Genomic DNA, 22,948 nt, shown 5'->3' with positions numbered 1-22,948 from the left:
ATGGACCCCTCGCCTGTTCTAGGTAATTAATCCCCGGGCGGTCTGAGTCTTTTTGGATGAGTCGACTCCTCTCCAGACCAAAGGCAAAGCCGTGATTTGCCCGTGTTGGCAGATGGTTTCAAGATTCCCCCGCCAAAAGCCCAAAAGGTCAATCTAGAGTCCACTGACGAACAGGGCTTGGGGGGCACTGGCCTGCAGGCGTCCAGCCCAGTCCAGGCCAGGCCTCCCCGTCACCCACTGTCTCTCGGGTGCTCTAGGGGATTTGAGTGCCCGACCTTAGCTGCCACGACCGCGGAATCTAGGTCAACCGTCCACTAAATCAGCCCCGCGCGCGGACAAACCGCTGTTGGAGACGGGAATGCCTCATCAATTCCCGGGGCTGGGAACAAAAACAATTCAGACAGCACTTCCAAGAAAGAGTTGGATCGAACCTCGGCTTTTCCGTTTTGAGATTGGGCAACCCAGAACCTCGGAAACACATCCAAAAGTGAATACCCCAGGAATTCACTGTTTCTCGGATCTCATCTTATTCCATTTCAATTCAATCCTGCATCATCGTGAGATTGAGATTTTGCCCTTGGCCACCGATTCTCAAACATCGGGGCTGTTTCCTCATCGAAAACATAAACACCATCGAGGAGACATAAGGGGTCCAGACTACAAAGCTACCCCATAACTATTTCACATCGCGCGCAACTGTCGAAGGATCATATCATCAGTCTCAGTCCCTTCAGCCTAGACTCATTGACCTCGGTCGCATTTCTTGCTTGATTTGTTTTATTTTCTTGGCAATTCGCCCAATAGACTTCACGCCTCTCTACCCACGCAGACCGGCGCTACCGGTTGTTTACTACAACAAAACAAGTCCTTCGTAAGGTGAAAAGGGCATAAGCAAAAAGCCACGGTCGAGAACGCTACGGATCCATTAACTACCCCAGAGAATCGAACCGCGGAATGGGTAACAAGGCTTCACCAGCGGAGCTAAAGACCCGCAAGAGAGATGACTATCGTTTCTTCCTCGACTACCGCACGCGATGGTGAGTTTGCGCCTCATTGATGCTTTAACTTAGTAGCTAAAGCAGTATCCTTTGCTCCGGATTATTACCATCGCTCATCCTTTGACCCTACCCTACCTTATCTTTGCGATTTGCGGAATGCGTCTACTGTCACAGTGACATTTCTCACGTGTACAAGGGATATGATTTATCGCTCCGATAGACTGACTCCCTTGTTTACAGGAACGACAATGATATGTATGACCACATGAACAATTCCGTTTACAACTTTTTGTAAGTGTGATCAAAAACGACGATCTCTCTAAGATCTCAAGATCCAGCGAGTAACCCTCAATTCTCAGATTCGACTCTATCATCAACGCATACCTCATTGAGAATTGTGGTCTCCATCCTCCTACTGCACCACAGTTTGGCATGTGCGTGCACACCCACACAGACTATTTCTCGTCTATCGCGTACCCTGCCGTCGCGGAGCTTGCCCTACGTGTCAACAAGCTAGGTAAATCTAGCGTCACGTACGAGACTGCGCTCTTTGAGAAGGGCAAGGATGAGGTGAAGGCGGTAGGGGAGTTTATACAGGTGTATGTTGATCGTGAGACGAATAGACCGCTAAAGGACGGTATGGCTTCAACGCTCCGTGAGAAGTTGCAGGAGCTGGTTGTTGGTGACGATGCAATTAAAGGAAAGGCTAAGCTTTAAGGATATATGTAAGCATATAAATGGCCTACATGAGCCACTATAATAAAGAATTAATGCTTTAGTGCTACTCGCCTACCAGCCAGTATTGCAGACCAGGATCATCAGGTCAAGAGGCTCAGTACTGCGAATTCAGAAAGTCACAAACTTGGCTTGCACCCAGTAAACTTCAGTTGCATTATTCGGCTAATGTTTCGTTTATATTATTGTTAGCTGCTGTATCTGATGCCTGTTCATATTCTTGGCGCAATATTACTACTATTCATTGACTTACACACCGACCTATTGCTTGCACCAAAATCTCACCTTCACAACTGACACTCATACTTCTTAGCCTGCCCTCCATTAAGGCCACTCTCAAACATCAACTCCAAAAACTCGAGATCCGCCAACGCCTCCTCGACGCTCTGCCTTTTATCCGGCTTTCCCTCAGCCAACGCCTTCGCCCACGCCTCAACTTCCTCCGTCACACCGCTCGTCCTCTCAAACTCTTTGACAGCAGGTTCACCATCCCACGGCGTAACAGTTACCTTATCTCCGTCGACCACCACGGAGCCCTTCTCGTAGCCGAATTGGAATACTGAGGTGCTCATCTTGGAGCCGCAGGACTGCTGGTACGTGCCACTTACACCGCTCTTGAGTCGGATCACTGCGTTCACGGTGTCGATTGGTGCCAGGTGAGGTTGTGTCTGAGTCGTGAAGGCTGTCACATCGACTGCTGGATCTGTGAGGAGCTGTCGTGTCGCTGCAGAGAAATGCACTCCGCCGTCGAGCAGGAAACCACCCTGAAACTCGGGCTTTGCGCGCCAAGCGGTGCCGTACCATTGAGAATCCTCACTCATGTAGAAGAACACACGTACACTGAAGTGCTGCAGCTTTCCGAGCTTGGAGGCCTCTGCAGCGGCATAGTCGAACGATGGCTTGTAGCGAAAGTTCTCTGCAATCGAGAAGGTAGCTTTGCCTCCTAGACCACGGTAGTACTCGATCAACTTCTTGCCATCAGCTACTGTGGGAGCAAGCGGCTTCTCGGCAAGGACATGCTTGCCAGCATCGAGAGCAGCTCTGATGTGCTCGGGCTGGCTCGGGATGGGCAATGCGATGATGACGGCTTCAATGTCCTCGCGAGCAAGAAGGTCGTCAAACGACTTGCCGGATCCCGAATCGGCCGAGTACAAGTCCGGGTCTTGGCCGGAGCGGGTGTTCAGGGCAGCCGTCTCCTTGGCCGACTTGAGAGAACGGGAGTAGATGGCCTTGAGGGCGAGGTTATCTGCCTTCATGATAGCAGGCTGCCGGGCCTCTGTTCAGCATCCTGCATACGTAATTGGGCGGGCGGTTGTATTGGGGGTTTCGCACCATGTGTGCCTGTTTAGCGAACAGGCCTCCGCCGATCAATGCTACGCCGATGGGAGCCATTGTTGATACTGTACTTTAGGTAGAGCTATTTTGAGGTTGTTGTTTGTTATCTCTGGGGGTAATGAGTTGCTATCATATGTCGGCAGTTCTCTTGAGAGAATAGAGAGAACAAGAGTTATGATGTCTTGAAGGGCGGGGTTTCCCCTCCATCATGGAACCCCCACTGTCGATTCCACCTTGTTCTGTCCCGTCTACGTAGAGATTTGTCAATCATGTTGGCCAAGGTGCATATTCAGTTCAGCATATCCGTACAATTCTCTATGTACGTTATATCGTTGAAATCCCTTCAACTCTGTCATATTGTTATACTGATATACAAGTGAGGTTATCATCTCCCCTGTCCTTCAGAACCTAGAAAATGCCCTGTGCTTCTTGAAACCGTTACTAGTCCAAACCACCACGGAAATAACTCACCACCAAAGATGCATGCATCATGGTAACATGGATCGCATCCCTCACCGCCGCTACAGACCCCTGACGTCACTGAGTATAAATATTCCGTCGCACACTTTCGGTATACTGTAACCTACTGTATGGGATGTAACTCCATCCCCGACTCTTCTCCGCCAAGTCTGGGTGAGTTGAATTGACCACTGTGCCAAGCCAACATGCATAGAAGAGGAAAAGACGCATGAGAGAAGCTGAAAATCCAACCCTGCTATAACTGCCCAAAGCAGCTCAGGTGTGGCAGGGCGTGTGCATGCATCGGCCGCATCTGCAATCTCTTCTGTTGTGTGTACTGGGCTGTCAGTACATACATGCCTAACTATCGGCTCCAACTGCCATGAAACACAATAAAACAAGAACAAGATAAAGAAGAGGACCCTGCTCAACTACCGCGATGCACTTGTACTGATCGGGTATGTATAACCATCGCAACCGTTGGCCTCTTCTGTGCCGCGGATCTCACTCCGCAGAGCCTATGTGGCTGTCAGCTAACTAATCGACTACAACCGTAACATGCAACTATATCCGCTACACTACACTATTACACTACACTACCTTGCCAGGCAGCCAGGCTTACCTTACAGACTGCAGCTACCTACTAGGTATCCAGGTAGGCTAGCTACAGCCGCCTTGCACCTAAGGGCAGTACCTGTGCGTGATGGATGCGATGCAGTCAGTGCATTAACTTCGACTTATCTGTAGCATGTTGCTTCGTACCTGTTCATCACTTTGCTTTTTCCTTCTAGGGCTCGGTATACGGTGAGCCTCATCATCCCATCTCCCTACACCTTGATCAATAACTCAAACCTTCAAGTACCTATGCATTCACTCCCATGACATGACACCACTGGCAAGACAAGGAATTCCGCTTACGCATTTTCAACATCGCGATACCGTTACATTCAACCTCCACCAAATCCCCTGTAGATCCCTCTGCATTGCATTGCTCAACGAACCCCCACAAAATACCAGCCTTGAGCATTTTCCATCGCCTAGAGCGTCTCTTGTTCCAAGCCAAGCTCACAGACAGATATGACATATCGTAAACTTGTGCGGCATCTTCCGTACGTTTTGTCGCGCCATAACATATGTATGTCGCTCACTAGTGCCACTGACCTAGCTAACTAAACCTTGAAACCCTCCTATCTCCGGGACTCGGGCCCAGGAACGCACTCGCTAGCGTCACTGGCATCATCGACGTGCCCACGGTACGGTGCTAGAACTGGCATGCCGTCTCCCGTTTCTCGATGGCCGCCAAGCAAAGTCCCCTCCACCATCACCAACGTGACCGAGTGATTCTTGAAATTCCAAGTCGTAGCCGAAACTCAATTGTAATCCAACCCCTTCAGGTTTCCTTCACTTCACTTCGCTTATGTTGGTTATTGGTTGGTGCGCTTCAGGCGTGAGACTTTCGGGCTCTATCAACCTGCCGCCCGGTGCAGGGCGTTCGGTTGGTTCCAACCAAGGTTCTATTCCGCAGCGCAATTAGTGAGTCGTCCATAGTTGAAACAGCTGATGTGGAAGGCAATTGCCTCCATCCCCTCTCGGCAGCGTCCCGTCAGCGCAATCATCCCTTGTCTTACAAACACCATGGGTGGTGTTATTATCGTATCGTGTCTCGGAACTTACCCTGTACAGTGATGGAATTTGGAATCTTTGCATGTTTTCCGATTGATAAACTGAAGTCTGTTTAAATGATTATGAATCAAAGTATGTCTACTTTCATCGTATGTTGTTCACAGTATGAATGTACTACGAGACAACACCGAACTACTCATCTTCCAAGAGATGCGTGGAGAGGCCTGGGGTAAGCTTTCTAGAGACTGGCATGTTCAACCATAGCACCGACTTGGTGTGTGCAATTGAAGCAAAATGATGATGATTTCAGGCCAGGTCAGATATAATATCAGTGTTATCGTTCACGTACAGACCTTTATAAATGTCGTGCAGCTATGTCAATAACAACAACTAATTCTAAACGATACCTTCGAAAATTACAAGACACGTACAGAACCCCGTAAACAGAAGTTAGCTCCTCTAAAAACTGCAATGCAGTTTGTGTTCCGGCTTTTATGAATAATTCTCATGTTCAAATTGTTAGAATGTAGTTTCATTTCGCTAATCATGATGTATTGAATGGCTTCCCTGCAATCTCATTACATCGTCCCAGCCGTATCTTCAGCAATACTATGCCACTTGTTAAACACATTATTCGGATCATACTTCCTCTTCAACTCCCTCAACCTATGCAGATTCACCCCCCAAGCATCTTTGGGCGATATACTATCAGCCTCGATATTGATATAAACCCCCACAGGCCCCTTGCTCCAGTGTCCACCCGCGGTAGCTGAATACCCATTCGTCTCCCGGATCCTCTTACACAGGCTCCTATTGAACTGCCGTATCTCTGAATCGTAGGCTGGGTTCTCCCATGCAAATGAAGTCATGGCGTCGTAGTAATCGCCTCGATTGGCGTAGGCTGTTGCATCCTGGGGGACTTCTCGAATCTTGTCTGTTGGGAAGAACTCAATAGCCAAGACAGACTTGCCCATTCCATCGTGGGATTCGCAGAATTTCCAGAATGTTTCTGCTGTTTGTAGCATTGGCTTGATATCAAGGGGCATTGTGATGTTGCCTGAGCCCATGAGTCGTCGAATGCCGTGGTCCATGACGGAGTTGAGGAGCGTGTTTGTCTTCGCCGTCGTCATCATCTCCGTATTGTTAGCTGTTGCCTCTATCTCGAGGAGACCAGAGAAATATCGCTTCGCATCAACTTCTGAGCCGTGAAACAGAGGAATAGCGGACACGACACGGGTTGCCTCATCAGGTCCAAAGCCAATGCCCAATGCGAAGCAATGCCCATCTGGGTTCGGTCTTTCGTACAACACATTCGCAAAGCGAAGCAAATCAGGTAGCTTATCAGCTGAGTACGCCAACGTGCCACTCCAGACTTTGTTTTGTCGATGCGCTCGAGATACGAAGCGAGTTACGACTCCAAACTGTGCACCAGCGCCTCGGATAGCCCAGAACAGATCCCGATTCGTGTCTTCAGACACTTCGACTATCGTCCCGTTTGCAAGAACAACTTCCGCCTTCAACAGGTTGTCGATGGTAAGACCGTGTCTAGGTGTGAGAAAACCATGGCCTCCCCCGAGTGTAAGCCCTCCAACCCCTGTGTGATTGACGACACCTCCAACTGTCGCCAGACCATGTCGCTCGAGGGCTGCATCAACATCTTCCCATAGACAGCCCCCTTCGAACTCGACGGTCATAGCCTCTGCGTTAACTTTGACCTTTCGCATCTTTCTTAAGTCAATGACCATGCCCTCGGATGATGAGGCACCGCTGGACGAGTGGCCACCACCGCATACAGTCATTGGTATTTGATTCGAAACTGCGAATGTGACCGCAGTGGACACCTCTTGCGAGTTAATCGGTAAGACGATAGCTGCCTACGCTATGTGAGTATCGTGAGGGAAGTCGATGCGTTTGACATACTGCTCTCTTCACGCATGACGCGCTCCATCTTTGCAGCCCTTCCTCATAGCCCTCGTCTCCAGGCAAGAGAACACTGCCGTGCGATATATCGTCTCTAAGCGGAGTGAAGTCATACATGGTACCGCGTAACAACCAGATTCGGTGCCGTGCAACTTTGTGGACTGCCCTCTTTAAGTAGTAAGAAACGGCATGAGAGGGAGTAGCAGCCTGTACATAATTCGAGGAGAGAGCGAGTATTTGACAATTTTTATTGTCTCATAATTGTTCCCAGTTGAGACATGTCGTCATTGAACATCTAAACGGATATGATCTCCGCGTTCAGAGACAATTCATTGCTCGTATCTGCATGTGGCTGAAGACGGAACATTGTACTTTGCAGAGCCGAGGCCTGCATATTTAAATATCTTCTGATGATTCCGCATCAGCTGGTATATCAACAGGTGGTAATGCGCCTATCATCCCAAAGCCATATTTGTCCACCACTTTCTCTCCTCCCATAAGGTCATTCTTATGATCTTGTCCTCCTGCTAGCCATCTTTGTAATCTGAAGGATGTTTTCGCTATATGATTGAAGACGTCCCAATTCTCCATCCCGATAGACATCATTGTAGACATGGTCAAGGTCTTGATGAGGCGGCCAGGACCAATTTTGTGACAATTTGTTACGAGGGCAATCATGACCCATGCGAAGATACCGAGAACTGATTTCCAAGTTGACAGACCTGAATGCCAAACCGATAGCCAGATCGCTTGAATGTCTTCTTCAGAACAAGCAGAGCTGATTGGGGAACGATTAAGGATTGCTTGGCAGTAGATCAAGGCCACTTTGCGGATGACGCGATACATGATGTCTGGAAGTAGGGAGGGCGATGAAGACTTGTCACTTCTAAGTGATCCCGCAGAGCTGCCTGGGCTCTCGACCGAGCTTGCTCGAGATGACTGGGAAGGTCTTGGAGATTGAAGAGGTGGTGTGTCCTCCGGTAGATCCAGGATCCTCTTGTGAAACCACTGAGCCGTTGAGAGAACCCTTTGGACGTGTTCAGAACTTGGATTTCTCGGTAAAGCTAGAACTGCTGAGAACAAGCCCCTCATGTCATCGAGTATTTGAGCAGTGCTTGGGTGTAATTGTAGAGAATTTGAACATTCTTTGAAGGATTGCCAGTTGCTAATAAAGGGGGTGTTGAAGGCCGTGTTGAAAGGCATGGTTCGAGAATCGCGGAACTCAAAGCCGGGATGCCCATACATGGAGGGCTTGATCTCATGTGCGAGCGCCATGACGATGTCGTGACTGTACCACGTCAGATTCTTGTGCGATGAAGGTCAAGGTACCGCAGCTGCAACATTCTATTGGCAACTGCTGTGCAACAACTTACATGAGAACCATCTTGGCCAAGTAACTACGCAAACCGAGCTGTGACAGTCCACCTCTCAGGTTGATCATCCCTCTAAGACCACTAAGGTGGGCTTTTAAATCATGGGTAGCACCCCAGTACCAAGAGTCCGCAATCATCTGGACAACGCCAAGAACTAAAGTATCGCTCGTCTGGGCTTGCTGATCCGTGAGCTGAGAGTTCAGCATCCGATAAACCTGGTGCTTGTGTGCGTATTGTAAAGCCTTAGAAAAATGACGGGTTTCGGACAACCAGCACGATGATGTAAATAAGACGATTTGCAGAAGGAGAGGATCTTGCAATGTGCAGGGAATCCAGAAGTTCATGAACTCGTTGGCAGGATCTGGATTGCCGTCTACTGCGCATTTGAAGCGTGAGAGTAGTTGCAAGTCTAGACCACAGGCATTAGTGGACAAGTAGACAGAAATGATAAACGCGACTTACGAATGCGTACTAACTCCTTGTTCAACTTGGTAGGTTTCATGGGAAGGTACTCTAGCTGTACTGCAGAGCCATCAACTGGTGGAAGGATATTGTACCGCTCATCGTGATCTTGAGACCCCAAGATCTCTGTGACACGTTCCTTAGAATAATTTAGCTTGGCTTTTATGGTGCTTTTTTCCGTGATGATCCGGACAGACTGAGCTATCGTGTCGTCGTCTTCACCATTTGCTGATGAATGAATCTTGTAAGGTAGCCAGAGATCAGTTCGTGGTTGTGTAGCTGAAGTGGCGACGGATGTGCTAGGGCTGGTTGCTGAGGAAGATGGTGATTTTTCATCCTCGAGATAATATAGAGCGTCTTGGATGGACGCAGGGTTGAGATGTGAGTAAGGACCGTCTCGTACATCTACCACCAGAGGCGGTTTAGGCCGGGAAGCGATTGGATGATGTCTAGGGCATGTTAGTCGCTGTAGGCGAGGTCTCCTGGAAGGACGATGATGAAAAGTTCATCTATGGTAGTACAGATAAACTGACCTTTTGGAAGACTTGACTTCATATATACATTCAGGCGAAGGAAACCGACGAAAGCAATTTGTACATGGTTGACTTTGAGAGCACTACAAGCATTGTATGTTAGTCGGGTTTTATACGGTCATAATGTGGTAGTGGCAAACAATTAGGCTGAAAAGACCAAAGATATACCGATTCAATTGACAAGATGTCAATGAATAAAACTCACCTTTTGCTTGCGACGACGGCATTCAAGGCATGATGACGTTTGTCGCGGAGCTCGTTGTCGAGGTGCGACTTGCATCGGCGTGGCTCCAAGTACCGGCATCATCGTTCCACCAACAACTCTAGCAATTTCCCTATTTTTTCCCTCTCTCGCTTTGCAATACCCCCAAAAATGCCCAAATCGAGAATGACAGGCGATCTATGTCGGCAATGCTCGGTGTCCCCTTGACGTCGCTCAAGCGATTGATTGGCTCAGCACTCCCAAATGAGAACCCGTCAGAGACACTGAGTGAGGTTGTTGGTTCAACGACAGGCCAGGGGTCAACCAGGATTGCAGCGGCGGGTGGTTGTTGGTTCTACTGTAAATCGAAGACGCAAGTTTGTGTGTGCAAACTGCAGGGAGAGAAAAGAAAGATGGGTGTGTCTGCCTTGTCTTTTTTTGTTTTTGGGCTTGATGACTGAGATGCCCTGATGTTGTAGGGTTTCAATTGAGAGCCATGTTTGTTCCTCAAAGAGGAACAGAGACAGAGCCAGGGAGAAGAAGAGCAGATGGGGATATATCTGATCTCAATTGAAGCGCGAGGCCGAGCGTCCTTCGCCTGTTGACCAAACGCGGCAACGGGCGGCTGTAGGCTGTAGCCTGCGTCCTTCTTCCAAGGCCTGGTCCAGGGAGGGATTGTCTGGTTGCAGCGCAGTATGCGTGTCTCTGGTGCCAGGTTCCGCGGATGCAGGGAGTCTCTTCCTGTCGCCTCTTCTCTTGTCTTGTCTTCTCTTCCTTGGGATACGCGGGTTGTAGATGTAAGGATCCAATATCAATGCAATGTCACCCCCAGCACAGTACCGAAAGAGAAAATCAAAAAGACCTGTTTTGTTTTCCTCCGTCGTTGAAGATGACGGAAACCCTCAATTCTTCAGAGGCGTTTGGCAATATGCCAAGCAAAACTAGAACAAAGAAATGTCGAACCAGGGCCCGCGTGTTTTTCCGCGGGTGCCGATCACAGTGACGATACGCTTGCTTGCTTTTTCTTCTTCCCTCCCTTCTAGCGGATGTGATGGAACAAAGAGAAGAAGTTGCCTGGAAGAGAGAACGAAGCAGTGCTGAAACTGTTATGCACCTCTTGTCTTGGTGATGGCTAATCGTACCGAGTCTCGAACTTGGATTAACATGCCCTAGCCAGAAACGTTTGCTCCAAACTCTCCAATTAAAGACGACGAGCTCAACCATGAATCGAAGGTTAAATCGTGAAGCTATCCCAAACCGGTCAAGCATAGTCGCGAATACCGACGGACGGGGGAATGGGTTCTCATTTTTAGCTTCAAGGCGACCTTTCAGCTGCCTCGTGGTTAAGACTCGATCAGTCCATTGTCTCAGTTGATGGTTGCTGATAATGAAAAGAGCGAGCCGTGCGTTACATCTTAAGAGAACGTATAAGAGTCCTATCACATCCCTCGAAGGAATATTCGTCGTCTCCATAGACCAGAGGCAAACAGGGATTATTTACAACTTTCTTACCTGTTGTTCGATCTATCGAGGCCTAGGCCTCAGCAGGGAACAATCAGTGGGGGGGGGGGGGGGGGGGGGGGGGGGGGGGGGGGGCGGACCCTTCCGCGAGTCCGTCGTATCGAAGATCTGCTTACCCGCGATCTTAGAGCTCTCAAATCCTCCGAGCACCAGGCTGATCGAACAATGAGACAGTAAAATTCCAATACATCCCATTTTTCGTTTTAATTAACCTTCATATCTCCGAAGAGAATAGGCAGCCGTTATAAATAAAAAGCTAGTTTCCATTATACAAGTACAGCCACTTTGACCAACAGATAAATAGATATTAACCCAGCATCTTTCCAACCATTTCATAGCACCAAGTACATTCAAACGTTCGCATCCAAGTAAAACCAGGTGGTATCTAGTCGTAAACAAGCAGAAGCAAAAGAAACAAGAATCATCATCACCGATTCCTCCACCCTCAACGCCAGTCTTATAATCGTTCTAGTTCTCGTTTCATGGATTTTTCGTGGATTCGAGCTCAAGGTCAAGCTCGAGACGTCATTTGTCACAGCCAAACTCAAATTGCAAGGATTGTCTCAGGAGGAAGCGGCATCAAAATATGCTTATCTTCCCCGGTAGTCAGGCTTTCGGGCCATGTTCACAGGCGGGGGCTCGTCATCGTCTAACGGGTAAGGAGGCGCGGCGGCAGGCACTCTTCGACCTTGATGCTGCTGGCTCTCCGGGAGAGGCGTCTTGGGGGGCAGAGGCGGCGGTTCAATCCGTGTCGGTGGCGGCGCGGCCATGTTGGGAGGCGGCCTAGGATACTCATCCGGACTCACAATAGCAATCAAGTCTTGGCCCGACACACCTTCGCGATACTGCGCAGGTGTGGGTGATGATACTGCCAAACGATCCTCTGGATGTAAAGAGGGAGCGCTGGCGCTAGGACCTCGGGGTCCTAGGGGAGGAGAGTTGGGAACGTTATGCGTTTCTGCGTGCATTCGTTCGTTGGAGCTTCGTGGCGAACCGTTATGGTTGTTGTTGCGGATATGCAAACTATCTGACCCCGACTCGAACGAAGACCGGCTCGCGGGGCTGTGAGGAAGTGGAACAGTAGTTGGAATATCGCCTGCAAGCTCAAATGCCATAGGCATCTCCCATGTGGTTGAAGTTGACTTGACAAGTTCTGGGATTCCTTCCGGAGCTCGTGCGTGACGGATCCTGGCTCGGTGAATTTTGGCAAGCTTTGAAGAAATGCCCTGGATCATCCTTTGCTCGGCCTCCCTTGACATATAACGTCGAGTACCAGTGCTGATTTCGCCAAGTCGGTTCCACTCATTCATTCCAAACTCACCAACACCAACTTCCACATTAAGACGGTAGTAGGCGTCAATACTGACATTTCGCCTTCCAAGGTGCTCGCGCATCATGTACTCGTGGATCTTCTCGCAACCTTCGATCTTGGCGATCAACTTCCTACGCGCGTCGGCAAAATCGCCCAAGAAACCTTCATACCACATCTGCGAGTTCGAATCGCTGCCCTTAGGCCGTCTGCCAGTACCGACGCTAACAAAAACACCCACTTCGCGACCGGGCCACTCGTTGACCACAGCTTCGTCCAGGGCTTCTGGACTAGGGTTGAAAGTGCCGACACCATCATCGTGAAAAACTGATTGACCAATGGTGATGGGCTTGAAGGCCAATCCGATCGCACAAGTGGCTCGACCAGCCTGCCAAATCTTGCAGTCAAACTCGGGAGGAGGTTCTTTTCGAGAATCGTAGGATCGTAAAAGAGCAGCGGGTGAGCCTCGAGGAGAACCCTTATAAACTGCCGTCACCGCTCTAGAAGATATGTTAGCGATGCTGTCATGGGTAGAAAGCAATTGAGGTATGACTCACGTTTTGGTGCGGTTTTCTCGATGATCGTATAGGCGCGCATTAGGATCGCCGTATCTTGAGTTATACGCAGGTCGATACGCCATTTGCGAGGCAGGACTGCGAGCGCTAAAGCTAACGGTGCTTGCATTGCTCTGATTTCGGCGAGGGGCACCGGCGCTTGAGTACATCGCAGCGTTGAGGGGATTGGTGAGGGGAGAATCTGAGCCATCGTTGCCTTCCCTCTCCTTCACCGTGTGTTCTTGGACAGCCGCCTTGATAGCCTCCTCGAGTTTGCTGGCCTTGAACAATGTCGATCTATAAGGAATGCCCGCAATAGTCTTGTCGGTCTGGAAAACCATGCGCGTTAGACGAACGTAGAGCTCCTTACACGTCTCGATGTCAAGACGCAATCGACCCAGCATCAAGGCAATCAGGCCGCCTGTGCCAGTTCCGACGATTAGGTCGAAATGATCGCATGGCTTGGGAATTTCGTGTCGCTTGGGAGCGCGGCCTTCGATCTCGACAAAAGTTCGGTGCATAAGCTCCTGGATAATAATGAATATGGAGTAACCACGGACACCTCCTCCATCTGGCGCGTATTAGCATTGGATTAAACGAAGCAGACGTCATCTTGGCGGGCGCTTACCGAGTGATAGAACTCGAAGAGGCGGGCCTTTGGTGGTATCCTTTCTCCTGACTCCGCCGGAGTCCATGGGCGCAAAGGACGTAGTTGTGTTGCGGCTTGCGCTTCAATCGAGTGAAGAAAGTTGAGATACAGGCGATTTGGGTGTTTGTAAAGGTGTCACTGTCGCGCAAAGCTGTTGGTGAGCTGTAGAAGGTCTTGGCTCTTGTCGCTTATCGAGATCAGGTGGGCGGCTGTGTTCAGAGAGGGTTGAAGCTGATCACGCCGCGTGGGCTAAGATGAGTGGTCTTTGATGTTTTGGAGAAGTTGAAAGCTCACGTCAAGATTTGATTGATCTAGGCAGGTACAGTAAGGCAGATTGTGGGCAGCCCAGGCAGTCATAGTCATAGTTCCCAGCAGAGCAGTTCTTGGCTGGCAGTGAGCAACAACCCAAGACTAAAGAGTCGGCACTACGTAACGTAACGCAGGTCGCCCCGCCTCATGGAAGCCCAGGGCACCTCTCCTCAGCCATTTTTGGATCCATCATCCCTGGAAGCCCTGACGCAACAGTGAGCGGATCTCTCGGATTTGCGCGGGAGCCAGGCTCGTCAGTGGAGGAATCTTGGAAGCCTCTGCTGGGAACAGCGAGATGGTGCCCCTCGACCCCTGTAAAGTTCGAGTCTTTGACTGCAGAGGCGACGGGAACTTGCCCAGGCCTGGAAACTCACGCGCCACTCGACATCCTGACAGCGGCTTGTCTTGTGGTTGGACACAGGACATTTCTCCTGGCTACTGCACGTTTAATAGAGGACATGGGGGATGCAGATGATGATCGCTGAATCCCTCTCTGCTCGTCCAGTACGCGTAGAAATCATGAGGTCCAGTTGTCTGGGCTGAAACGATGATACCACATAAACTCTACATCCCGTCCGTCCCATGTGGTTCGCAGACACGAGACGGCTAGAGAGTGGCTGTGTAAGCTTGGCTGTGCTCTTTTCGACCATCCATGTTCTCCCGCCCGTTCACGGGTCCATCGATTGTTCTTGGCGTGTTCCAAAAGCTTTGGCTTTTTTTGCCTCGATGACCTTGGCCTGTGGTTTGTAGAGATGAATCGCCTGCGTTTGATCTACGAAACAAATCAACGGGAATGAGCAGCTCCGTCGGAAAGCCCATATCCCATCAGTGGCATTTTCCACAAGAAGGGATGCGATTTACGGTCACGGAAATAGAACGACCGAAGTTGGAAATTGTTAGTCCGTTGTGAACACTGATTGGCTGTGTAGATCTTCAGACTGTGGCTGTGCTCGCCACACTCCCGCAACGGAGCCTAGGGGGGAGAAAACATCAAATCTTGAGAGAAGGTGTCAAAATAAATTCAGCAAATGTCGCCGTAAGCTTAGGCTATATTACCTAAATTCCTTTGTCACTTAGGACCAAGGTCCCGAGTTTTCTTTCCTCCCCTACCGAGCCTCACCCACTTGGCTGTCAGTTGTCGCTGTCTTCAGGGTTTCTCATTAGAATCAGGGACGTTAACGATTTCGTCTCCGTATTGGGAATGTTGGGTTTCTCGATACCGATTCTTGAAATCCCCATGAGGCAGCCAAGTGATACCCAAGAGAACCACAATTGCCTCCATCGAGTTACATGGAGTACCTGGATTTCTTGGGCTTCGACGGGAATCCACGGATTAGTCGAACGCTACGCCCAATCTTCGGCACACGGCACCAAGGCTGTATCTTTACTTTACACGAGCTCTTGACGAGACGCGCGGTCTTTCTTTTCGTCAGGAATCTTCTGACTGAGATACGAGGATTAAGGATTCAACCTCGTAATCAACCTTGGGGCTCAACAGTTTTGCTGACGAAGTCCGATCCAATGCGCGTTTACTGTACTCGTCAACCTATTGGCGAGGTGTTACTTACAATAGAAGTATATTAATAAACCCTTCTAGCCTTGTGTTCCTTAAGTAAGTATTTGTAACCCCCAAAGATGGAATGGAATGTCAAGAATGCAAACTGATCTGATTACGGTAGAATGAGGAGATACAATGTCTCCGCTTACTGCAGCAGGCTCTGGATTCCCTCCCAGTCTACCAGCCTCCACTTACACCCACCTGAATCTATTTCAGAGCCCTACAGAGTATCAACTGAAGCTGTCAGCACCCTTCCACTTTCATTATACCAGTTGGTAAAATTGTATTCGAAAGGAAGTGAAGGATGCATCGCGCATTCGGTGAGATAGATGGTGGCTTCGCTATTCTCTACTACCTAATCTTAGACGATGTTTAGACGAAACCTCCTCCACATGCAACTTGAGCAGTTGAGTTTTGCCGAACTCAACAGGGATATGTGCTGCATCTCAAACAATAGGATTGTTTCGATGCGTCAGCCCTGCCCACACCGAGGCTCTGCTTTTGTGGTTGCTATCTGCAGACGTACCTCAGGATGCTAGGCTGCGAGGCAAGTGATTCTTATCACTTATGCAGCTCAATGGCCTCATATGTGAGCGACCAATCCATTGAGTTTCAAGACATCTACTATCTACGCTGGAGGCTTCGGGTTGCATGATCCCGTGCCAGAGAGCATAATGCGGCAAGCTCAAGGTCTACAACGACTGGCGACACAGGCTGTGCTTCTGCACTCAGTGTTACCGTCGTGCATGCTTAGGACAAGGTTGCCGAGCGGCCCTCTCGCCGTCTGCTGCATTCATTCGTTGGAGACCCGGCTGTTTCGTGTCCTGTTCTCCTACTCGTCCTCCACGGCGCAGCAAGCAGTTGCTGGCCGTCCACAGCCGTGTTGACAAGTCGACACGGCTCGTCCGGGGGTTAAGTTGGGTGCGCCATTTCTCCACCCCGAGAGCTCATTGCTGCAATACTTTCGATTTGGTTATGCCATGGTGACATTGAAGTATGAATCGAATGATAACCGAGGACGATAGCAAGTGTTTGGGTGTAGACGATTGAGGGGGGCTTGCGCCGTTGAAACTCTGAAAGCTGATCAGCTTGAGCTAAAACGCTGCAACTGCAAAACACATCTCAGGGTCTCAACAAGCGGCCCACAAAGGACAGACCCCAGACCAGTCTCGGTGCTCTTGGTCTCGTCGTAGTTAGCGTTCAGGCGGGCTGGGATAAATTCACACACTGTAGTACCTCGACACAGGTGAGATAAGTAAAGTAGGTCAGGTAATGAGGGTGTTGTCAGTAGAGGCCGTTATCAGAGTTTGGAGAGTGAAGCCAACTGAATGAGAGTGATTCACTACAAAAAAAATACTCCAGATTTGACTCGACCCCCAATGTGTCAATCTTATCGCAGCCCACCCGGCGTCTCAGTGAATCTGTAGCGTGTAGTGAGAATAGAGGGGGATGGGGCATGAGGCTCGGATTGGCTGGGGGAGTTGTTCAAAGTTGTGTGAGAACTTTAGCTGTGCTGGCCATGGATGATTTGTGCAGGTCAAGCTCAAGGTAGGTAAGGCGCTGGAAATAATGCTGATCTAGGCTTTTCCCCTCCTGCCTCCTCCTCCTTCTTTTATCAGCTGAGAACTTTTGTGAAGCCTTCCATCTTTGGTTCTATTCGCCAAACCCCCTCAGTTCAACATTCAACCCCTCCATGGTAGTTCCAGCTACCTTTTTTTCTTCTCTTCTCACAGGAGCTGCTGAGACAGACAGTTGAGTTTGCTGCTGAGCGAAGTGAAGGTGAAATAGCCCGATACTGGGGAAATTGTTCAGAAGTGAGTACATGATCAGACAATCAATCAGTATGCTCTTGTTGCTCGTACAAGGCGAAACAGCCCCATCTTACCCAGCTCTCACTGAGGTGCACGCGTTGACTTGACCTTGCTCTTGGCGAGTGAGAGGCTGACGAAGTGGAGGCGGAGGCCGCCACTTTCAGTTTGGCTCTCCTCTTCTGTGGCATTTCCGCTCGGCTAATAGCCAATGAAGAACCCCTAGCACCAACTGTACCCATCTTCCATGACCTGGGTCTAGGTCGGCCACGATAGCCTCGCCGAGCCAGCCTCACCTGTTTCCCTCTGCCATTTTCTTCTTCTTTTACCTCTTGCGACTTTGGGTGTCTCTCTGCTCCTGGACGCGCTTTGACTTTCCACATTTTTGTAGCCATTGGCCTCTACCTTGTCCCTCCTTCTGACCTCATCAGCCGAGACTTTGTTCGCACATCGTTCGATTTCGACTTCAATTCCCCTCGCCTGCCCGTATATTTTTGTTTCGCCGTCTCTATTCACTTCTCTTGGACGTCAATTATACCGAAACTGCGACGATATTGATTCTTAACCACCGAATAGGTAGCAGGAAATTTCGTGCTCGATCCCGTGGCCGATTCGTTCTCGATTGATCAATGACCTCCTCCGGCTTAACCTGCTGACGACTGCATCTACATCGACTCACAGCCTTGCCCGATGGAACCTTCGAGTAAAAAGCGAAAGCTGGCTCCTAAGGTCAACACGACTCCCAGCAAGCCGCCGCCGCCAACACAATTCCCTCACGAATCGGTCAGCCTTGTTTTCCAGCTTTCCGCGTGTCCTTGCTAACCCAGGCTCGGATATAGCCCCAGCAACATTATCCGGCTCAGGAGGTCGCAGCTCCTCTTTCCGAAAGACATGATTTTGAGTCTTTTGCGCGGCATCTACAGGATGCTGCTATGCTGATCCAGAGACAGACCGAACGTCACCCATACACTGACGTTTCTGTGTTACTATTAAGGTGGGAAGAAGACAAGTCTGTTGATGAAGACCTGGCTGCACTCGAGCAAGTGTTCCAGAAGCACTACAAATACCGAACTGAGCGATGGCATATTCCCACGGTACCGAACCCTAGCATAAAGCTCGGAGTTCAGATTGCTTCTTTTCTCGAGAATGCAAGAGCCAATCACCTTCTCATTATCTACTATGCTGGCCAGGGCTACGTAAGCTCTGATGGCCAGCTTTTCTGGGCTTGGTGAGTCGAACATTTCTCAAATGTCCTCTTCCTCCTGCCTCTGACAGCCTTCCCATAGTAATGCACGAGAAGATGCTGCAAAACTCAAGTGGGATGGCGTCCGTTGCCTGTTCGAGGATGCCCAGTCCGATATCCTCTTGTTGCTGGACACATGTGCGTTACCGGATCCTCCCATGGCCGGTAGTCACGGCGTGAAGCAAGCCATAGCAGCCTGCACATCCGACCGTAGCCCAGACAGTACAGAACGCTCCTTTACGTCAAGTTTGGTTGAGGCTTTACAGAAGCTCAGTAGCGGGCGCCCCTTTACGACACAGAAGCTCCACGAGGAACTGTTATCGCTGAAGCAGCAACAGCAACTGGTTCAGACTCCCCGGCAAACGAATGGCAGTACCTCGAATACACATTCGACTCCAAATCATCCGGTTTTTATGCCCCTGACACCAGGAAAGGGTCATAGTATTGCTCTTGCGCCAATGCCCTCAAGACCTCGTTCAGAATCACAAAATGGAGTCGACTCAGAGGGCCAAGGGAACCGCGAAGAACAGCTCATTGACCCAGAGTCAGTTGTTGATCTTAGGTTTGAAGAGCACCGTGTCCTCGTTTGTACGACTTTTGTTGGTGATGCTAGCCCAGATATGTCCTTTTTCTCCCAATGGCTACAAAGCACGCCTCCCCTGGGCGATAAAATTGCGGTGGAAGGCATGTTCCTTGGACCACCTACGATGCTTCTTATCTCCATGCCCCACTCCATCTGGAACGTGGTACAGCACGACAAAGTTTGTTGTTTCTTGGGGTATATAAGCTCCCATAACATGATTCACTTGTATCACAGACTTGTAGGTTCTTCTGGTATTCAGCCTTCTGCAAGAGAAGTCGAAGATGGCCGAATTCTCCTTGAGGCAAGGGACCACGCATATGGAACACCCGCACGTGTTCGACGAGACGAGGGTCACGATATCTCTTTCCATTCCCCGGCCGTGAGGGAAACTCCCAACTCCGTAGAACGAAACGAGCATCTTCCACAAACAAGTCCTTCAGCCCCATCGTATGCGAACCCAGCAGGCGGACATGGCAAGCCCAAAGACGAAGTGGAGGACTCTGCGGAGATGCAGGAAGCTGCTGAACAGTTGAAGGCTTTGAGCCATGTGCGGCATCGCAGTGACGAGACCCAAAATATCAACAGGCCGCGCACAATCCTTCCTGACGGGATGCCTGACATAAGGCCAGATGGCGAGACTGAGGAGCATGTTAACGATGATCCTTTGGCAACACTTCGCAATGCCAACGCGGCAGCCAAGCCACCACGACGGTCCCTCCCCAAGCAGGACACTCGCTGCAACCACTGCAGTCATGCTCCTTTCAAGGATTCATCTTCGTTGAGGAAACACATTGCTGCGGCCCACACCAGGCCGTTCCCATGTGCGTTTTCATTCGCTGGATGTACCAGCACTTTTGGATCCAAGAACGAATGGAAGCGACATATTGCATCTCAACATCTGTGTCTGCAGTACTATCGTTGTTCATCCTGCCCTCAGAGCACGGCCGAGGGCAAGGGGAACGAGTTCAATCGCAAAGATCTGTTCACCCAACACTTGCGACGCATGCATGCACCCTTTCAGATCAAGAGAGCGATTGCTAAGGGCGATAGTAAACTCCAATCTGAGTGGGATACGCATGTGAAGGACATGCAAGTGTCGTGCCTTGTTCAGCGTCGCTTACCACCTCAGCGCTCAGCATGCCCGAAGCAAGGCTGTCAGAGCGTCTTCGAAGGCCCATCGTCCTGGGACGAGTGGACTGAGCATGTCGGTCGGCACATGGAGAAGGGCGAAGGTGGCAGGCTTGGAGTGGATGGCCTTCTGGCCCAGTGGGCACTGGATGAGGGCATCATCGAGCGCAAGCCTGATGGCGAGTACCGGTTGTCGGCGAGCAACGGTATGGGAAGCGGCGGAGCTACTGGGGGTACGAGTGGCAGCAGCGCAGCTGTTCCCCCTGTCTTTGAACAGAAAGAGTCGACTATGACATCAACATCGACACTTGAACCCTCACAGCCGGCGGAAGAATCCCTGATCATGGGCACAAAGCCTTCAGAAGACAGGATGGAGGTTGACACTCCAGAGTGAAAGAAAAAATTTGGCGCTTGGTGACTGACTACAGGACCCATGTTACGAATCAGTGCAATGCACTCAACGATATGACGAAACGAAGTAAATGACCTGAGATTTTATACAGCTTTCCTTTCTTATAGTAGTGACAGTCGCTACCTTACTCAGCAGTCACTCGCTTAGATGACTTCTCATAAAGACTACCCTGACGGGACGGATTGAGTTCAATCCGACTGGAGTTGTGAGAAATGTAAAAGGATACAAAAAGTCAATGATCAAAATAAGAGACAATCAAATGAGCTTGCTAGTATAAGTGATCCACCTTTTGTATTGTATAGGTATTAGCTTGTTCCTGAATATAAGGGTCTATGTTAAGAGATATGATCAATTGGAGTTTGTCTGGAAGTGCCAAACAATTAGCGAGCTTCATTGAACCATGACTTATATCAGAACTACGGAGTAAAGATCCTTCTATGAGCATTTTGTTCAGGGGGTTTCTTCAATCATTGTCAATCAAGGTCCACCGCTGTCGGTAAAATAATTTTGCGCCCCTCCGAGTGCTGGTGAAGTGTCGCAACACTGAGGGGGGGAACCGCTAGGCTATACCAAATCAAGCATCCAGCTCCATCCACAAACAAGGCTAAGACAACCAACACCATCCTCCAAACGCTCGAGGCCCAGGTTCCCGAGTGGACAAGACATGAGCTTTCAAGCGCCTCCAAGCCCGAGCCCCCACGACCCATCACTATCCTCGCCTTCTTCTCCCGCGCCTGCGCCATCTCCAACATCCACGGCGCGTCACTACCAGCAGCAGCAACAACAGCAGTACCAACAGCAGCAGTACTCCCCGCAGCCGCAACATCAGTGGCAGCAGCAGCAGATCGCTATGATGAATGGCATGAATGGGACGAACATGGCTGCCGGGATGCCTGTTCCTACGCCTGCGGGCCACCAAGCTGAGCTTAACTACATCTATGGTATGGTTGAGGAGCTTAGCCGCCAACTTGCAGAGAACCGAAGGGTTACAGAGGATATTGTCAATGGGTTGGGAAGAGTGAGGAACAGGGCGAGGGCACAGGGGGTTAGCAATTCACAAGTTATTGAAAATGCTGCCGATGATATAAATGGTATGTCTTCTATCTTACACTCACTGAACCACAGCTAACCTGTCCCAGGCCAAGAACAAAACATCGACGCTCTGGTATCCCTTCTCACAGAATCTCTAGAAAAAGCAAAGTTCAGCCGTGACTCCAACGCCAAACTCCTCTCGCAATACGCCAACGCCATGGCAAACCTCCTTCGACAATTCCACGAGTACAAGACAAAGCACGTCAGTGACGTAGCCGCCTGGCACCGCTCCTACCGCAAGCAACTCGCCGACGCACGCGACGAGAACGCCCGTCTTCGCGAACAAATCTGGCAGATGCAAGCGCACGCAGGCCGCGCGAACGAGAGCCTTCGCGAGTACCGGCGCAAGTACGACGAAGACGAAGGGCGCTGGAACAAACTCGTTGATGAGAAAGCGCACCGTCAGGAGTTGCGATTCTGGAAGCGCATGGCTATGCCTGAACTCGACGATGATGATCCTTACTGGAGTGACGATGATGATATTATCGACCCTGCTGAAAAGCAAAGGTTGCATGAACTGGACCTCAAGGCGGCGCAGGAGCAGTTGGACAGTCAGGCAGAGGATAGTGATGGACAAGGTCCGCCGCCTCAGCTGCCTCTACCGGGTATGGGCATCGGGATGGGCATGATGGGAGGTATTCCGATGCAAAGAGAAGATTCTGGGGCTTCGCATGGTGTACCTGCGTTGCCACCTCGGCCGTCGAGCGCGGCGTCAAGTACAGGGTCGACGGGACAGTAGGGGGAGTGTTTGAAGGGCAGGGAGACGACTTGAAAAATGGGAATGTTTTGATTTAGCGATACCCAAGACATGAATGGATATGTACTATAGGAATAAATGGATTTTATGTATTAAGAAACATGCTATTGCTCAGTTCCTCAAGCATCAGGAGCTACGAAGAATGAAGCAGTAGCTTGCCTAGCCAATCCAGTGTTTATGATGATGAATGGAAGCCCTTAAGAGAAAAACTGATCAAGAATTGTATGAAGTATCGTCTTGCACTATCTTTTAGCCCCATTTCCGGTATCAAACTATGGCATGCCGCCTTTACTGTACACTACTCTTACACCAAACAACCCAACCGTGTATCTAGTCCGGTCAACTCCCCGCTCACCCTTATAGCATCGACTTCATGTTCATGTCT

At 50.1% G+C, this 22,948-nt stretch overlaps 7 protein-coding genes across 7 annotated transcripts; 3 read left to right on the top strand and 4 right to left on the bottom strand.

The window, feature by feature from the left end:
* Positions 1–954: 954 nt before the first annotated feature.
* FMAN_08098 (uncharacterized protein) lies at positions 955–1,715 on the top strand (the record flags this gene model as incomplete). The annotated part of the gene is made up of 3 exons (XM_041821530.1): positions 955–1,037; positions 1,239–1,289; positions 1,358–1,715. The coding sequence occupies 3 exons, from the start codon at positions 955–957 to the stop codon at positions 1,713–1,715; spliced, it is 492 nt and encodes a 163-aa protein (XP_041687301.1).
* A 305-nt stretch (positions 1,716–2,020) lies between these two features.
* Positions 2,021–2,989, bottom strand: FMAN_08097 (related to dehydrogenases and related proteins; the record flags this gene model as incomplete). The annotated part of the gene is made up of 1 exon (XM_041821529.1): positions 2,021–2,989. One exon carries the CDS (start codon positions 2,987–2,989, stop codon positions 2,021–2,023), a length of 969 nt encoding a protein of 322 aa, XP_041687300.1.
* A 2,739-nt stretch (positions 2,990–5,728) lies between these two features.
* Positions 5,729–7,187, bottom strand: FMAN_08096 (uncharacterized protein; the record flags this gene model as incomplete). Its single annotated transcript, XM_041821528.1, has 2 exons — positions 5,729–7,024; positions 7,071–7,187. The coding sequence occupies 2 exons, from the start codon at positions 7,185–7,187 to the stop codon at positions 5,729–5,731; spliced, it is 1,413 nt and encodes a 470-aa protein (XP_041687299.1).
* A 279-nt stretch (positions 7,188–7,466) lies between these two features.
* Positions 7,467–9,742, bottom strand: FMAN_08095 (uncharacterized protein; the record flags this gene model as incomplete). Its single annotated transcript, XM_041821527.1, has 5 exons — positions 7,467–8,358; positions 8,444–8,852; positions 8,906–9,354; positions 9,439–9,521; positions 9,644–9,742. 5 exons carry the CDS (start codon positions 9,740–9,742, stop codon positions 7,467–7,469), a joined length of 1,932 nt encoding a protein of 643 aa, XP_041687298.1.
* Positions 9,743–11,751: 2,009 nt separating this feature from the next.
* On the bottom strand, positions 11,752–13,719 carry FMAN_08094 (uncharacterized protein; the record flags this gene model as incomplete). Its single annotated transcript, XM_041821526.1, has 3 exons — positions 11,752–12,970; positions 13,028–13,595; positions 13,653–13,719. The coding sequence occupies 3 exons, from the start codon at positions 13,717–13,719 to the stop codon at positions 11,752–11,754; spliced, it is 1,854 nt and encodes a 617-aa protein (XP_041687297.1).
* Positions 13,720–18,038: 4,319 nt separating this feature from the next.
* Positions 18,039–20,696, top strand: FMAN_08093 (uncharacterized protein; the record flags this gene model as incomplete). The annotated part of the gene is made up of 3 exons (XM_041821525.1): positions 18,039–18,131; positions 18,188–18,576; positions 18,635–20,696. 3 exons carry the CDS (start codon positions 18,039–18,041, stop codon positions 20,694–20,696), a joined length of 2,544 nt encoding a protein of 847 aa, XP_041687296.1.
* A 682-nt stretch (positions 20,697–21,378) lies between these two features.
* Positions 21,379–22,545, top strand: FMAN_08092 (uncharacterized protein; the record flags this gene model as incomplete). Its single annotated transcript, XM_041821524.1, has 2 exons — positions 21,379–21,805; positions 21,854–22,545. 2 exons carry the CDS (start codon positions 21,379–21,381, stop codon positions 22,543–22,545), a joined length of 1,119 nt encoding a protein of 372 aa, XP_041687295.1.
* Positions 22,546–22,948: the final 403 nt, after the last annotated feature.

The sequence above is a fragment of the Fusarium mangiferae genome, assembly GCF_900044065.1.
Source record: "Fusarium mangiferae strain MRC7560 genome assembly, contig: FMAN_scaffold012, whole genome shotgun sequence".
Lineage (NCBI taxonomy): Eukaryota > Fungi > Ascomycota > Sordariomycetes > Hypocreales > Nectriaceae > Fusarium > Fusarium mangiferae.
The sequence above is the reverse complement of the archived record's forward strand: the minus strand, read 5'-3'. Positions and strand labels throughout refer to the sequence as shown.